The sequence below is a fragment of the Pyxicephalus adspersus genome, chromosome 5 (assembly GCF_032062135.1).
Source record: "Pyxicephalus adspersus chromosome 5, UCB_Pads_2.0, whole genome shotgun sequence".
NCBI classification, from domain to species: Eukaryota; Metazoa; Chordata; class Amphibia; order Anura; family Pyxicephalidae; genus Pyxicephalus; species Pyxicephalus adspersus.
The window spans coordinates 24,664,830-24,683,442 of NC_092862.1; the positions used below are offsets into that span (position 1 = coordinate 24,664,830).

General features: G+C 38.7%; 2 protein-coding genes across 3 annotated transcripts in view; one reads left to right on the top strand and one right to left on the bottom strand.

Moving 5' to 3' along the window:
- The window catches only part of CDH17 (cadherin 17), a 29,670-nt gene extending 27,243 nt beyond the window's left edge, over positions 1–2,427 (top strand). Inside the window, exon 17 of the mRNA XM_072410909.1 lies at positions 1,492–2,427. Within this exon, the coding sequence (XP_072267010.1) occupies positions 1,492–1,589 (98 nt within the window). The 3' untranslated portion in view covers positions 1,590–2,427. The remainder of the gene's footprint in view (positions 1–1,491) is intronic.
- Positions 2,428–2,486: 59 nt separating this feature from the next.
- The window catches only part of PDP1 (pyruvate dehydrogenase phosphatase catalytic subunit 1), a 63,634-nt gene continuing 47,507 nt past the window's right edge, over positions 2,487–18,613 (bottom strand). For both annotated transcript variants that reach the window (XR_011920773.1, XR_011920774.1), the window contains exon 3: positions 2,487–3,021. The gene's annotated coding sequence lies outside the window, so the exon portion shown is untranslated. The remainder of the gene's footprint in view (positions 3,022–18,613) is intronic.

Genomic DNA, 18,613 nt, shown 5'->3' on the forward strand with positions numbered 1-18,613 from the left:
CTGCAGTACACTACCTCCAGTATAGATTTTTTTCAATGCCATTTAAATGTTTATCTTTTACACACAGATGCCATAAAAAAACAGCACACTAAGAGGCCTTGGGGCACAAAATTGCAGACTAGTTGTAAATTAGTGACAGAATTTAGATTTTGTGGATTTCAACACGTTTAGTGTCATAGGGCCTGATTTGTTAAAGCTCTCCAAGGCTGGAGAGGATACACTTTTATCAGTGAAGCTGGGTGATCCAGCAAACCTGGAATGGATCTGGTCAAGGATTCAAAACATTTGCTAGCAAATGACTTTGAAGCAAATACACTAAAGGTTGGCTGGATCACCCGGATTCACTGATGAAAGTGTATCCTCTCCAAGCCTTGGAATGATTTATTAAGTCATGCCTAATGGGTCCAGTTTTTTAAAGCTCTGAAAAATTGGGAAAGATAGACTATTTTAGAAGAGCCACGGTGATCCAGCAAACCTGGAATGAATTTCTTACAATCATTTGCTATTATTTGGCAAATGTTTTCAATCCTGGACCTGATTAATTTTAGGTTCACCCATGATAGTCTATTCTCTCCAGTCTTGGAGAGTTTACTAAAACAGGCCCCATTGTCTAGGAATATGTATGCTGATTAGGAACATTGACTCACAATCTGTAAATTGTTCCAGTTCTGAAATTCAGAAATTATTAAAGCAATTGAATTAGTATGACAGTTTTCTAAATATAAGCTATATTCAGATACAGATGTAACCTGCAATTGTTGATGTTCTTTTGAAAATGGTAGTTTCATGCCTGTCATGCTGATCCAGTGGCTTGGGCACCTTGTGATTCCCTGCCCCAGAATACAGATATGCAGGTCTGATTTAAAGTGGTAAATTACAAATTTAGAGTTAGATGCTGATAATCTTTTTTTCCAGGTCTGGGCAATTGTTTCATTTGTGTGTGAATTGCACACCATGCAGTCTACACATCTGGCTCACTTCTGGCATATGTAACGTGTTGGGAATAGAGCCAGGTGCCAGGGATGATTATATAAGTCACCTCCTTAGTGGCTACCTAGAGACTAAAGAGGAATGACATGGGGCCTGGAAGAAGAAGCAAAGTGGATGGCAGTAGCTAGGGACAGAGCAGCAATAGAGAGCCTGGCCTGCCAGTTCTCAGTAATTGGACAATTGTAGGTAAGGGTGCCACAATGCGCCATATACATGGTCAGTGCATACTTCCAGCTTATAGCAACTAACAACACCCATCAGACATTATGTTCTACTTTACCTTACTGCAAACATGTTGTGGGTAAGTGGCTTTCAAAGTGCTGAAGCAAGAGGATCACCACGGGAAACCTAGTAATGTCCTGATTTTAGAGGTCAGCCATGACTTTGCATTCCTCCCTTGTCACAATTCCTATATTGATTCAGTTTTCTAATTTACTTACTTTGAATTAAATTCAGTTACATTGGTAGGTATCCTCTAATTGTATATTGCCTTTTCCATAGGTATAATCCTTGCAGCTGTTTTTATCTCACTGAAAAAGAAGAATAAATCTGGGCAGCAAGACAGTACTACTGCAGAGCGTGAGAGAATGAATGCCTAATACCTGGACTACTCCGCATACTCTCCCTACATTCAGCAATCCGGGATACTACAAATATATTCCAAGGCATTACATTTAAGGACTTATTATACCATAATAACTTGTTCAAGTCAAGAAAACCTAACTTTTATTTAGATAATACTAAGGATATTTTTATTACTATCACGGTCTTCTTGGATTATTTAATGAGGTGATGTAAAGCCATTGACTTCATGGTCATTATAAAGATTCCCCTTTTGAACAGTCAAGTGTTTTATAGCCATGACACCATGATAAAGATTCCCATTCTAGAATAGTCAATTAATGTAAAGCCACAAACACCCAGTTAGTTATAAAGATTATATTATTTACATATTTCAAACCCACTGTTTGCATCAGGGCCAAGAACTCTTGCATAAAGTACCTAGGCAGGGTGCATGACATTTTCAGTAATGTGTCAGCCTTTCCCGCATGCCATGATCTGCCTGCATTGTAAAGTAAAGCACAGACAGCCAGTGATGACATTGTATGGTTTCTTAAAGATAAGGTAAAATGAAAATAGAAAGGTTTTATTAAAAATATGCAATTATGTTCTGCCTGTGAATTTTACACTATAGGGAAATACCTGTATTATTAGTTCATCAACCACTTGTCTTAGTGATAAACTGGTAGAAAATAATTTTGCAGCATAGGCAAACTACTAAAATTTACTTTTTTATCTTTTTGTATAATTATTTTGTCTGTGACTGCTAAAAAACTACATTCAACATTTGCAGAAAGTTAATAGGAGCCGTTTGTATTGTCTGTGTGCACTGCTGACCAAAAAACATTTTTCAAATAAAACATTTGTGTTACTTTATTGCACGTGATGTTATTTAGTTGTGCCAAATTTTTTAATACAAAACAAGAATAAAAACAATTATTTGAAAGCAAATCCTTTCTGTGCTTTCCAAAAGAATGCAGGTGAGGGCTACAGGCAAAGTTCACAAAGGAGCCCCAATCTCAAGTAGCTATTGTTTTGTTAATCAGTTTGTAGAGCTGAATATTTCTAGCTGCCAACAACTAAATATAGCCAAAGCAATAGGTATTATGCTGCTGTGTAACGTAACTTTAAAGTAACAGCCATTAAGTTCCTCTGACTGAACCTAGGACTTTAATAGAGAGATAGAGAGACACAAAATGGGATAAAATCCAAAAGAGATTGGGTTAAGGGAGTGCCAAAATTTATACCAGAACTCACAAAACTCATTCAAGAGGGGCTTCCCCACACTGCATGGGTTAAATGTAGTTTAGGACTAGGGTACCCCAAATAGAACTTTACTTACTCACTTAGTAGCTGACAATCCCGTTATTTGGGGCTGTGGATTCTCTGTATCCTCACCATTGGTCCTGATGTAACACTGAATCCCAAAGAGATAAGGCTTTGGGGACCGATCCCTTGAAAGTAGAAACCCTGCAAGTTAAAAAAGTAAAAGTCGTTTTTAGGGTATTATAGATCGAAAAAAGCATTTAAACCCTAGCAGTGCAGGGGGAACCATATTTTGAGGGTAGTGTTATAGTCCAGGAAAAACAGACATTATGGCCCTGATATTAAACCTCTCCAAGACTGGAAAAGAAAGACTATCATAGGAGAACCTGGATTTTCCGCTTTGCGCCATCGCAGTATAAAACATGATTTATTCAGTCCAGCAATGTGATTTGCAGCAGTCAGGAGAACTAAGATACCAGCAGCCCCTGCTTCCCTTTAGTTGTGCAATCTGATGTTTTTATATGGCATCCCCAGCATCCATTGTTAGGCTGTGCACAGGGGATTGTAGAGGCTGATCAGCTCCTGACTCAGTCCTGCACTGCTATTGGCTGCTGGGACTTTATGGCCTCTCTGCTCCCAGTCACCAGTGCCTGTTGTAGCGTATAGCTGGGCTAATCTGTGCTGGAGTGTGTTTTCATCTGATTTACTGTTGCTGACCTTGCCTTGTGCAGTAATTTCTGGGGGCAACCAAGTGCTGGAAAATGCAACCAGTCTCCTGAGGCTGAGCAGGGGCTTGCTATAGGTGAAGACTGCCATGTGAGATTGGGGGACTGGTGTCTGATGAGGACTGGTGCTGACCAAGGCCTTACACTTAGTTGGCAAAACCTCTTGCACCAGATTCATTCTTGGTCTGCGAGATCTCCCAGGTTCACCAATGATGTCTATTTTCTCCAGTCTTGAAAAACGTTAATTAATCAGGCTCCATGTGTCTTCCAGTAGTGGATTCTAATATTCATAACAGTCACTCAAAGTGAATTATAAAACAGGGAATCAGCCAATTCCTTGTGGGAATCATTTACTAATATTTAAACACATGGACCTGGAAGATTCCTATAATGGAATGTTTAAAAGAATGTCTGATTCTCTGTTTTAAAAATAGAGCTCAAAGTGTTTACTGAGAATAGAGCATATTGATCTGGAAAGAATAGATCCGCATGATTTCTAAATTCAGCTCTGTACACATATATGAGACATAAAGTTAGAATATAGAAAACTATTGGCAATGGGAATTCTGTAGTTATTACTTTAATATTACCTTTTATTGATAGAGCATGAACATATTACACAGTGCTGTTCAATAAGTAGGGGGCTGCAGATGACAAACTGCATACATGAAAGTAAACCAATAACACAGAGGGACAAGATTTCACTCTAAGAGGTGGGGTAGTATACAATACAATGTGACATGGAATGGTGGCTACACAGTGATGGGTTAGGACTCAATAGACAGATGAAGATGGGTAAGCACGTTTAATAATGCTGGGTTTAAAGGGCTTATCTAAATATATTGAAGGTATGTCTGTCTACATATATAAAAAGCTAACACCTGTATAAATATGCACTTAAAATAAATCTGAACATTCCATTTGTGTGCCACTATCAACTGTTATCTGGAACATACACAGCTACTGCCTAGAAAAGGTCCTTTTCCCATACAATGGTAAGAAGAGATAGATGTCTCTCAGAAAACACAACTGGTGATACGCACGTCTTCCTCATCCCCTAGTATTGGTATCTCTGTGTTGTGGAAAATGTTCCCACCAGTCTCACAGTTCATTTATTACAAATGAAACTTTAACTTTTCAAACACCTCAGATAGTTTTCTTTTGCTGAACAAATTATTGCTGTGAGGACGCTTGCCAAGATGCAGGCTGCCAAACTGCTGGAGTGATGAGGCCTATGGAAAATATGAAGCATGCAGCTCTGAACTTTCTCACTACTTTGTGTTGTTCAGCCCTGTTTGTTTAATGAAATTAAAGGGGCTTTCCATTTTCAAGAAGAACTCCAGATTATATCATGTGGTTTCCAGTAAGTGCGTGTTTGTTTAGCTATAACAAGATGTATAATGAATGACACAAAACTGACCTGTTTTATGTTGTCATTGACCTATTTCCTAGTTGGCTTGGTGCTAATGTTATGTTACAATTTGGGTTCAAGTCAAATCCGGTCAGAATATCTTCATTTGGTTCAGTTGTACTCTAACTGAATACTGATATTTGATGAAAATTCTTTTTCTGAGATAGGAAGTTTTAGGGTGCCGAAAACTTCTGGTTTCTACAGCCGGGGGACTGCGATCAGCCTTACCTTCCTTGGAACATTTATAAACATTTATCGAGCTTTCTGTTGGTTTTATCAACCAAATCTTTAGGTGTAAAAACCTATTTATTCCAGAATATGTATATTTCTGAAACTTATTGAAAGAATAGATCAAAATAAATCTAGTGGGATAGTAACAATGGTCTAACTTCACACTTCATTCAGTTCTATCACTATGTACCACTTCTCAGTCCTTCCTTCTGTTGATTTCAACAACTCTGTTATTGGAATGTGAAAGTCTGTCTATGCCCATCTATGTATATATATATATATGTAACCTTTTGAAAGAACAGTTTAAAATAAATCTAGTGAGCTACTAACACCAGCGTAACTTTGCAGGTCATCCAGTCTAAAAATAAACTTAGTGAGCTACTAACACCAGCCAACCCATTATTTCAGTTCTCTGTAATTTAATGCATCCAATATCACCATAGCATCACACAGAGTGGTTAGAAGCTTTTCTTGAACATAATTGTATGGCTGAAGTCAGCACAACTCATTGACGCATAACCTCATTCACTAGACTGTAGCTCCGTTCACATCAGCATATTTATAACTGTTAATAACCTTTTTATTTATCCCAATGACTTGGCATCACCTCCAATTTTGCCCCCTCCTTCATCTCTCATATTCAGGACATTTACAGGTTCTGCCACTTTCTCCTGTGCAACATCTCCAAAATCCACCCCTACCTGTCCCCAGAGACCACCAAACTCCTTGTATACGCTCCTATCATCTCTCGTCTGGACTACTGTAACATCCTCCTCTCTGGTATTCCACTAACCCGACTCTCTCCTCTACAATCTATTATGAATGCTGCAGCCAGACATATCCATCCCATCTTATATTTATCCATCCCACCCTCTTCTGCTGCATCTCCTTGTAGTTCTCTTCATTGGCTTCCATTTCACCTTAGAATCAAATTCAAGCTCCTGTGATTTGCCTTCAAATCCCTCCACATCTCTTGTCCCACTTACCTTTCTGACTTGATAGAAAAATACCCCCCAAGCCGCTCTTTTCACTCCTCCAATGACCTACTAATGACTTCCTCATTCATAACCTCATCACATGCACAGCTCCAAGACTTTTCTAGAGCTGTCCCGACTCTCTGGAATGGTCTTCCTCGTCCTATTCAGCTTGCTCCCACTTCCTGCATATTTTAAAAGAGCCTTTAAAACCCACCCTACTGTCTCCTTCTGTCTCTTAAAACCCTCACTACTTACCTACAATTCCATATCTCCCCTCCTATTGTATGCTTCTTCCTCACCTCCTAGATTGTAAGCTCTTCTGGGCAGGTTCCTCTCCTCCTCCCGCGTCACTGTATCTGTCTGTCATTTACAACCCCCATTTAATGTACAGCGCTGCATAAAATGTTGGCGTTATATAAAAACTGCCTATTCACTTACATATTGCATTATAAAACTAACATTCTCTTCCAAACTGAACATGTTTTACTTTTTTAGTAGGAGACACTAAACATAAAGAGGGCTTTTAGGCATACAAATACATAAATACATAAAATTACATGTAGAGCAGAATTTTGGCCTGATAACAGGCTCTCTACATTTATTACCATAGAATAGTGTTAACCGGTGATACATTGTTCTCACATTCGCATCACACTATAAGTAAATGATCACAGTTGCTTAGGAAAGTTAAACAGCAGAACTAGAAAAGCGTAGAGGCATTAATTACAGCAGCCTAACAGTGCCTCTAGTTCTGCTGTTTAACTGCTTCAGCTCCAGCTCTCCCCTGACTTGTCTTTACATGACTTCTGGAATCTGAACTTCATACGATTATCTCAGATATTAGACCAATACTAACTCCATGAAGCCCAAGAATCTCCATTATTACACTTGTTCCAATTGACCAGACATCTACTACATTGGATGCCGTATCTTCCCCTGAAGAAGCCTATTAAATGCGAAACGCGTTGGGTATTTTTCTACATGACTGCGATCTTTTACTTATATTCTGGGACTGTCTGTTGCGAATGTGAGAAGATATCTCACTGGTAACACTAATCTATAGTAAAAAAAGTGTATAGTGCCTATTATCATGCCAAAATTCTGCTCTACATGTACTAATTGTTACTACTAGTGTTGGTCGAATATCTCACTATTCGATTCGACAGCAATTCGATCGAATAGTGAGAAACTCTCCGGGTGATCAAATGCTGAATTCGAACACCATTGAAGTCAAAGGTGCGAGAATTCCATTTTTTTAAGGGTCTTTTAAGGGCTTAAAAAGCAATCAGACTCTCTTGCAGCCCTTTTACTAGTTGTTTGTGCTGTTGGATAGAGTTTCTCCATCCAACAACACATAGTACAGATCTACAGGAGCAATCGCTGTTGCCGCCTGTGCTACTACTATGTATTCTTGGATAGAGTTTCTCTATCCAACAACACAGGGCACTACAGGGGATGAATGGGGACAAGTGGGGCTGCCTTTAATAAAAAAGCAAAGGATCTTTTACTTTTCTGGAGATTCCCTACACATTTATGAAAAGGCAGTATTGTGTCATATTCCAGAAAGTTTTCTAGCCCAGGTTAAAGAATGAAATGTAAGTGATGGACAATGGATTACAGCAGAATTTACAGTGGTCACATTGTGTTATCCCTGAGGATCTTTCTACAAACTTGCTTCTCTCTCAGAGATGGAAAAAGGCTGAACAGATCTGGAAATAATCCAGCCCTTTGGATAACCTTGGGATGTTTAAACTGGACTCTGGAAATATTTTCCATTTCCTTTAAGAAATATTTCAATTGCATGATGTTCCTGTTTTTCTTTCTTTTCATAAAAATAATGATATTATCACTAAAGATTATTGTATACAGTTTAGAAATACTGAGCATTATGTTTACACATTGAAAAGGTTATATGACTGCTGCTGCAGCTGTTCATAGTAAGCAGGTATAACAGGGTCATTTGTGGACCAACTTAGCACATAGGCTATCTCAAAGGAACCAAAGGGGCTAGCATTCTAATGCAACAATGCAGGGATCTTCCACAATGTGGGGGCTGAAAACTGGACAATTGCCCAGGGCTCCCATCTTCTCAGTGCCCTAGGTGACTGAAATGAATGGGGTGCAAAGAGACAGAATACTGTACATTCTGGGCCCCCCATTTATGTTTGCCTTGGGCCCCATTTTGTCTAAAACCATCCACCACCATTTAGCTTATGGCTAAACCCTGACCTCCCAGGCATTCTGAATGCTAAGAAAAAGGCTAGGTAGGCTAAACATTAGGGGACACACCCATTACACCCACAGAGGGTACACTTGAGACAAGCATCTTGCTCTGCATTACAGTAGGTACAGTTCTACACAGATAATGAGAAGCATTATCTACAAGGCTAAAAAATTTACAAAGCAATCCAGCCAGTAGCCTAGGGTTCAGTGGAAGTCTACAGGGGCCCAGATACATCTTTCCTAAATAAAAGATATGTATGTTGCCAAAATTGTGCACCTGCCTGTCAATGGAATGGAGGGGTAAGAGGGTTGGGGGCAGGCATCATTTGGCCTTAATCTGTCTACTGACTAACTGCATGTGGCAGCACTGGTGGTTGGCCCTATACGATCACTTGGGGTAGTCAAGCAGTCAGTCCTTCTAAATTCAAACTGAACATGCAAATGCTGTTATTATACATATATACAGTGAGGGAAAGAAGTATTTGATCCCCTGCTGATTTTGTACGTTTGACCAGTCTGTAATTGTAATGGAAGGTTTATTGTAGGTGTGAAAGACAGAATAACAACATAAGAAACCCTCAAAAATCCAGTGCTCAAATGTCAGAGCTTGATGTGCATTGTAATGAGTGAAATAAGTATTTGATCCCGTCGCAAAAGATGACTTAGTACTTTGTGGCAAACTCCTTGTTGGCAACCACAGAGGTCAGACATTTCTTGTAGTTGGCCGCCAGGTTTGCACATATCCCAGGAGGGATTTTGTCCCACTCCTCTTTGCAGATCCTCTCCACGTCAGTTAGGTTTCAGGCTGATGTTTGGCAACTCAAACCTTCAGTTCCCTCGCAGATTTTCTATGGGATTAAGGTCTGGGGACTGGCTAGGCCACTCCAGGACCTTCATGTGCTTCTTTTTGAGTCACTTCTTTGTTGCCTTGGCTGTGTGTTTTGGGTCATTGTCATGCTGGAATACCCATCCATGACCCATTTTCAATGCCCTGGCTGAGGGAAGGAGGTGCTCACCCAAGACTTGACAGTACATGGCCCCGTCCATTGTCCCTTTGATGCAGTGACGATGTCCTGTCCCTTTAGCAGAAAAACACTCGCAAAGCATAATGTGTCCACCTCCATGTTTGACGGTGGGGATGGTGTTCTTGGAGTCATAGGCAGCATTACTCCTACTACAAACACAAAGATTTGATGCTAAAGAGTTTAATTTTGGTCTCATCTGACCACAACACTTTCACCCAGTTCACTGGATCATTCGGATGTTCATTGGCAAACTGCAGACGGGCCTATACATGTGCCATCTTGAGCAGGGGGACCTTGTGGGCTCTGCAAGATTTCACACCTTCATGGCGCAGTGTGTTACCAATTGTTTTCTTGGTGACTATGGTCCCAGCTGCTCTGAGATCATTGACAAGTTCTCCCCCGTGTAGTTCTGGGCTGCTTCATCACCGTTCTCATGATCATTGCAACTCCACGAGGGGAGAGATCTTGCATGGAGCCCCAGACCAAGGAAGGTTAACAGTTATTTTGTGTTTCTTCCATTTGCGAATTATTGCGCCAACTGTTGTCACCTTCTCACCAAGCTGCTTGGCAATGGTCTTGTAGCCCAGTCCAGCCTTGTGTTTAGGTCTACAATCTTGTCCCTGACATCCTTAGACAGCTCTTTGGTCTTGGCCATGGTGGCTAGTTTGGAATCTGATTGATTGCTTCTGTGGACTGGTGTATTTTATACAGGTACTGTAACAAGCTTGGATTAGGGGCACTGCCTTACAGAGGGTGCTCCTAATCTCAGCTCGTTACCTGTATACAGTGATAACACCTGGGAGCCTGAAATCTTGCTGGTTGATAGAGGATCAAATACTTATTTCACTCATTACAATGCACATCAAGCTCTGAGCTTTGAGCACTGGGTTTTTGAGGTTTTTTTTGTTGGTATTCTGTCTCTCACACCTACAATAAACCTACCATTACAATTATAGAGTGGTAATTTCTTTGTCAGAGGGCAAACGTACAAAATCAGCAGGGGATCAAATACTTCTTTCCTTCGATGTATAGTAACCTTTTACACCCAATCAGATTCACCCTTTCAGATTTCTTGAAGAATAAGAAGTGAATGGGACAAGCCAATTGGCTGCAATAATGAAAACACATGAGATCAATTATTTTATCATCATTATCACTGATTACTGGATATTCCCTGGCATGAATTCCTGGGACAATAATGACAGAACATCATACAATGAGACACTGGTGAATCTTTTTCAATGTTCTCTAAACTTTTTTTTACAAGAACATAATGTTTTAACATCTCTTCCTCACAGCTGGGTATGGTATATCCCAATATCCACTTAAGGCAATATGAAAAGATCCCCTGTGTTTCATACTGTGACTGGGGAGGTAATAGAACTGCTCAAAGTCGTACACTCCATGTGGTTTTTATTATTCTCCCATTGTGTATGTCTTTAACCGCCAGAATGTTACTGAGCAGTGTTGTAAATGGAACTGTACATGTTGTTTTTATTATTGTTCTCTTGAGCTGGAATGCATGAGAAAAAGTTATCCTCGATATAAAGTGTAACATGACTAGAAATGTATTGCTGATATATTATAGTGGCTGGAAACCATACGGATTTGTGATTTGCAATTGGAAGCTCAAGGGGTGAATTGTGGTCCATTTACTGTATATTAAACATGTGCTATTCAAACCTGAGAGCAGTCTAAACTTAATGTCTGAATTATTAGGAGATCATAGCTTGTTTAATTTAAATTGAACCCATTGTGATAGCAATTCATACCTTTTTTAGAATGAACAAACTTTAGTTGGTCAGGAGGATGTAACTCTTGTTTTGCATACTTGTTATGGGTCCATCGCTCCCCAAGCAATAAAACAAGAAGTCTGATAACTCTATGCTCAGTAACTGGTTAGAATATGGCGAGCTTTATGCATTAGAGTAGGAACACGACAGTGAAATTTACCCTGGTAATGACCATGATATTGATGGATATACAATCTTTGTCTTTTGTACTGGTGTTTTTTACTGACTTTGTGTTGGTTTTTGGCCCAGGAACATTTTACTGTTGTTCTGGATGTAGCATTTACTTGATCCTTATACAAACACTGCCTTACAGCAATGTAAACTCTTTGCATAGGCTCAAGGATATGCATTATGGAAAGTGTAGGACAGGTTACCTCTAAATGTCTTGTTTTTCATAGGACTGCCATAATGGGAAGAGGACAAGGAAGAAAAAAGTATATTCTATATGGTGTCTGCTTTATTAGCTCATGTTTTTCTTTGCATTAATTTCCTAATACAGGTTAACTTTACCAAACTATAAACTATAACTGCCAAATGTGTTAATCCTGTAGCTTCAAATTTAACTTGGCTTTTTACACATTCTAGAATAAACAAAGTAAATCTAATTTTATTATAAGCCATTGTTTAATGACTGGTAAATTAGTGCCACCATTATGCCTAAAAAAGATTTTGCCCACATAGAAAGTGCAAACATTTTTATAAGCTTGGAAATAATAATCAATGTTAGCTACAACTAGTTTTAACTGTAAAACAGTTTCATAAAAATGTTTTTATATTTTAAATTAATGTGAACATAATAAAATTACAAATGGGTTGTATATTTTCTAGGCATCTGGCAGATGAAATGCTAAATAGCTCATGGCACGCATTCAGTGGTTTAGAGGAAAACACTTCTCAGAACCCAAGGATAATTTATTGATGATACACTTCATGCTGGGTTCTTGGTTTTCCACTGCAGTTCATCTTTGTCATTAAAATACTTGAAGTGCAAACTGAATTTGGAAAGTTTCTATTACCAATTAGCCAGAAGAATGAAGTAATGGTACATACAGTAAATCATTATAGTAGAAACCCAATTTCTAGAAATTTGCAGAAATATGAATTTCAAGTTTTCATTCAATTCAATCTCAATACATTTTAAATATTGAAGCATATAAAAACTAGGGGACATCTTCCGGGGACTAGCAATCATTCCATGATGATAGATAGATAGATAGATAGATAGATAGATAGATAGATAGATAGATAGATAGATAAATAGATAGACAGACTTGCTTAGGATAGACAAAGACTTGCTTAGGACCTTCCTGTTGTTCATCAGAGTACTTTTATTCAAGCTAATAGTTTACTAAAATGAAAAGTCTAACTACACTGGCCTGGCCCCCTTCCCTAAAAAATCAACTATATGTAGATGCAAAGGTTACCGGTAATACCTGTAGACCTTATTTACATATGTTGCTCTCATTGCTGGGTGTAAAATCACCACCATGTAAAGTTGAATCCCTCGGGATGCAGACCTGGTGAAATTTTATAAGAAGAGCTTTATTCCAAGAGCATCTTCTTATGAGATTTTACCTTCTCTGCAGCCCATGGGACTCTACTTGGAAGGAAATGTCACCATGTCCCATGTACTGCAAGCAAATGAAAGACAGTTAGGAAAAGCTTGATTATAAATTTATCCTTTGGCCCACAACGTCCTTTTTTTGGCCCCCAATGGAATCTTAAATATGAATTGCAGTTTGCCTGTCGCTGCATTGATATAGCGCCGCTACTACAATTCCCGGCATCACTTGCATCTATAGACCAGAGGCCTCTTTGCCTATGCGTGGCCCCGCATCATATTTTATAGAAGCAGGGAATTGTAGTAGTGGTGCTATTTTAGTGAAGAGGGAGTTCCAGGCACTGGAACATAACATTAAGCCCCGCATTAGACTGTTTTCTTGACGCAGGGAATTATAGCAACTGTTCTATTTCAGTTTCAAATTTGGCCCGCGACTTTGTCTAAGTTTTCGATTTTGGCCCACTGTGTATTTGAATTTGACATCCCTGCTTTACAGGTACCATTTCATTTATATATAATAGGTGATTTGGAGACAGGTAGATGGCTTAGCCCATAGAAGTTCCACTTAAATGAAGTTGAAGAGCACTGCCTTGGAACAATAAGTAAGGCCATATTATAGTGTTTTTGTGAATGCCCCGTCACTATTCTTAAAACCATGTTAGTTCTGTACTTTAGCCATTATTAAATAAATATACGCAGTTTATCAAACCATTCAAAAAACCATAAATGCTCCATCTCCTTAAACCATTCAAATAGCAAAATACTTTTTAAATAGATTTATGGAATTTTCGATACATAACTAAGCATTTGTAATTCTGTCCATCAAGTCCAGATAATAAGGACTTTTTCACACCTGCAACTGCAAACTGTGCAGTAAGTGGCTCCCTAGTACAAAGCAAACTGCTGCTATGCACCCAGGAATAGCACACTCCACTTCTGGTTAACATTTCTGCAAGCATTGCCCTTGTGGTTCTTCTCAAGTAAAACATGTTCAGTTTGGAAAAGAATGTTAGTTTTATAATGCAATATGTAAGCGAATAGGCAGTTTTTATTTAATGCCTACATTTTATGCAGTGCTGTAAATTAATTAGGGGTTGCAAATGACAGACAGATATAGACAGTGACACAGGAGGAGGGGAGGACCCTGTCCCGAAGAGCTTACAATCTAGGAGGTGGGAAAAATAGCATATGATAGGAGTGGGGATATGGAACCCAGAAGTAACATGTCACTTCCAGAAAATGCATCACAACCCAACCATGTGCAAATGCGTGCACAAAGTGGTGGAGATTGGAGCAGGCTTGAAAAAAGCTATACAATGCTGAAGCTGACTGCAAGTTTGAAATAAGCCTTACACAACCCTGCAAAACAACACAGTCTTCCTGGCAAACCTACTACCTTTATCACACTACAACTAGGTAATGGGGTAAAACTTGCTACTGATTGATAGAGTAGCAACAGACTGATGGGATCACCTCTCTCCTCTCAACATGTTCCTTATTGCCTGCAGCACACCTAAATGTCTCCTAGTTTCATCTCTCTCCCAACATAGTTGTACTGTACAGGGTATTGTAGGAGATTGATACCATGCCAAATTCAAGTGTCTTGCATTAGTTGTTGACTTCATAGTTAAACAGTTGCATTATTTAAGGTTTATTGGTTGTGCATCAAATACAACTTTTAGTGGTAAAGTTGTTCTAATGTGTGAGCAATTCCCTTATTTCTCCTGTATCTTTATATCTTTCCTACATCCAAGACCACAACCAAAGTCTAGAGCATATCCCAGATATGATCCGGTCTGATCCGTAATCTATATACTGGTAAACAATGTGTATATATATATATATATATATATATATCTCAAGGACTGTAGCCACCTTTAACACATTTTTATTACAGAAATGTAACATGCTGTTCACTTGTTCTAATTGGAGCATTTCCCTCTCTGTAATAGTTTATTTCAATGTGTAATCATTCCCATGTTTATATAGTGCTGATTTGGCAAGTGAGATCAGAGAATTTCTTGGATCAACAGAATCAAGCGGACTTAGAGACAGATAATCAGTCTGGTGCTTGTCTAAAAAATTAATGAACTTTACAGTTTTATACAGAATATCAAGTAAGAGAAGAAATAAGGAGCATCACCAAGTATCATTTGGTTTGCTCATTTTTTCTATTCCATTGAAATATGCTCAGTGCCTCTGCAACCCATTTTGTAGACCAGGTTCACAATTTAAATCCATGTCTTTTCTTTAACCTCTATGAACCACCAAATTACACTGGATTTCCATTCAATACTAAAAAATGGTATCTGCTCTTCTCCTTATACAAGAAAAGGTTTCTATATGGTTGGAGTAAGGGCTAGCAATCCTGCCTTACCTGGCACCTCTCAAAAATATGAAGTTAGGTTAATTGGCTTCCCCTCTAGAATTGGCCATATACAGTGTTAATGGCATAGGACAATGGTAGGATTTCTTAAAAATACTTTAAAAGGATGGAGTAAAACATATGTGAAGGAAATAACCAGTGGACAATAATAAAATATACCATTCTGATAACAACTAGAATATATCAGATGAAAAGTAAGCTGAAGAGAAACCATTAGGGTTCACTACAGCGTTATATAAAATAGTAGGAGTAAAAACATCAGCACACCAGTAACACATGGTGTACACAAAGGTTCTATAACAAGTCTTATTGTACCTAAACTAAAGGTGTTGGGTGTTTAGCATTGCTTAATGGTTGGTCAAAGTAGCAGAAACTGCAGTTTAGGGCTTTAGGGTAATGGGTGCTTACGGCACATGCTACTACAACACGTGATAAAGCACATAATGCGCATTACCATATTTTGAATGACACCCCAATGCCTTAAGTTAACAAAGGCCACAGTGCACAGGAAACATGTGCTTTTTTTTGCCAGGTGATGTGTGTTGGCAGCCCAATTATTTTTAATAAAATGCCAATGCAATGTATGTTATGATATACATGTGTTTGTACACTACAAAAAAATAAAAACAAAAAAGTAAATGTGCTCCATAATGCTTTTAAAATGATTCAATTACAAAGAATATTTTGTCAAACCCTGCTCACATGAGGCCTGCTTTTGTATTTAAAAAGTTAAGATATAGAAACTCCTATTTTCTTAGTGCAGAGGCACTCTAATCCCCCACTAATAGCTAGGAGCAGATTAAGAGATGTACCTACCTGCACATAATGCCACGAAGATTGCTAATGCATTTAAACTTTAATTTAAATGCAACTATTTGTATGTTTTGAGTTTGAACACTCTTGCAAATGTTCAGTTTTTTATTCTTTACCTGATTGGTTGATCCTTTTGGTTGTCTGTTATAAACAAGAATATTCATTAGCACTGTGTATGGAAATATGACCTTTTCTTATTTCCCCTGTGGGGCAACACATTTCTAGTGTATAGAGCTCCCCAAGGCTGGAGAGGATACACTTTCATCAGTAATGCTGGGTAATCCAGCAATTTATTTTAATAAATTGGGGCCATAGTCCTTAGCCTTGTGTAAGCTCTGAACTGTACAATTTTGTTATCACATGGCATGGGGCTTTCTTTCACAGCCAAAAGGAGTTTTGTAGAAACCAGTAAAAGAATTTGGGGGGTGGGGGTATATCTAAATTTCAACCCAAGACAAATCTTTTCTTAAGGTCTGTAAAGAGTAGGACAGGGGGGGAAGCTCCATCAAACTTTTATTTTGGTATGTGAGCATTGGGAACATATCCTTAGGTTACATACACATCATTATTATTATTGTCTAGTATTTATATAGCACCAACATATTCATATAGTCATGTCACTAGCTGTCCCTCAATGTCATGTAGTATTTGCCCAAGATGAACAATCATGCTCAGTTTAGGCAAAAATCTGCCAGGTATCATATTCCTTCCCATTTCTATTGAACAGAACAGAGCTGTATGTAGACCACTCATTCATTTAACTGAAATGGTTGGGAATCCTCCAAGTCCATGTGTAATAATGGCAGTGATTCATTCTGCATCATAGAATGTTTCAGTGAACGTCAGATTTATTACAATATAAGTTGGAGCACAAAGTGTCCCTGGGCACAACACTTTATACCTGTGCTTTTACTGGCCCTTGTATTCAAAAATGTGACCATTTTTTAATTCTGATTACTAGTTGGGAGTAATGGGGGTGACCTCACCTAGAGCAGCACCTTTATTTAAATTGTGTATTAACCTGTTTAGCTAGAGTTCTGCTTGTATGTCCAATTGCAGCATTACATCAATTTTATCGTTTATCTTGGCTTTGAATATCTTTTTCTCTCATTGATAAAGACTGTACATTACATTGCTGTGTGTTGGCATAGATGCGTTACACTCATACCTCTCATTCCAAATGTTTACTCAGACTTTTAGAGGATGAAGTGGTGAGGGTCTCAATTCTGTTACCAAGTGCTGAATACTGAGTGCTCCACTAACTTTTGGGGGCTATTGCACTTGCACAGTAATATTCTGACATCCCACATAACTGTAATAACAGGAACATCCAGATAAGACTACAATATCTATCTCAGTATATATCTATTTATGTGACTTCTATTGGGTTTTAATAAAATATTACATGTACATAGTTCCCAGTGTTTATTTAAACACAGATGGAACAGTTTTAGCACAGTCACATTTTATCTCACATGATAACTGCGTCAATTTGGAAAATTTAGGGTTATTAATAATAGCAACTTTATGCCTTGTGACAACAGTTACAGTTCCCTACGGCATACATGGAAAATGTCATGGTGACCCTGAGGTCTGGACATGTGTTTGCTTGCAACATTAAACACAGAAAGAAAACACAAACATCGGGTGGAAAATATGACGGAAGAAGTTGTGGCCTTAATAAAATTCCCCAGTCTGTATTACGTCTTAATAAAGCCAATATAGCGAGTGGATATGGACTCTGCAATCAATGAGCCAAAATGGATTGAGGAGAGATCCGCCTCAGCTGCTCTAGACTCACATTTTCCATTGAGGGGTCACTGACAATTAAGTCGTATGACCCAAAGCCAGAGATATGCATGTTTCTTGGCAGGAAAAGCTAACGGAAGGGAAGATTTTTTCATAGGAAAAAAAAAACAAATGTCAGTTCAAAGTGTACAGCAAATCTGGACTTTTGTTTATTTTCAGCTATATGTCTATTTTTAAAGTGGAATGTTAATTTTTTTAAAGCATGGTGCTATAGCAGTGGCTATGGAAAAAAGGTCACAGTGATCACAATGGTGACTATAGCAGATGGAGAAGAGGGTCTACATCCCTGGTCTTATGGACATGCCTTCAAACATGATATACTCCATAATATATTTCAGAAATGTCCATCTTTCCTAAATGACCTTTGTCATTGACAGTTGTTCTCTCCTGTGTATTTTTTCTGTGAATAAAATGCAAATCCAGCCAATTTACTTTTGTTTTCAATACCATGGGGAAGTGCCTGAGCTTTTGTCAGGTCTTCATTGCAGTCTGTGTCACTAATAGGAAGAATTCCCCTTCACTTTCAGAACCGGGGGTGTTGGTTAATCTTCCTAGCAGGGACATAGACAATACCAATCATGCAGTTTTAGTAGAGCAAGGGAAGGGTTAGAACGTCTGACTTCTGGTCCTGTTGGCATAGCCAGTTTTAGAGGGGTAATACCTGGGATTAGGTTCCTAAAGGTACCTAACTGGGAACAGGTTCCTAAAGGACAGAATAGCTGGGGGTTCAGTAAGTTGGAATTCTGTGCATTTGGAGCCCCCACTTCATATTTGCCCTATTTTGTCCAGAAGTGTTCCTGCCTGGTTGCTATGTCTCTTTATTTCCCATGACTTGCATGGGT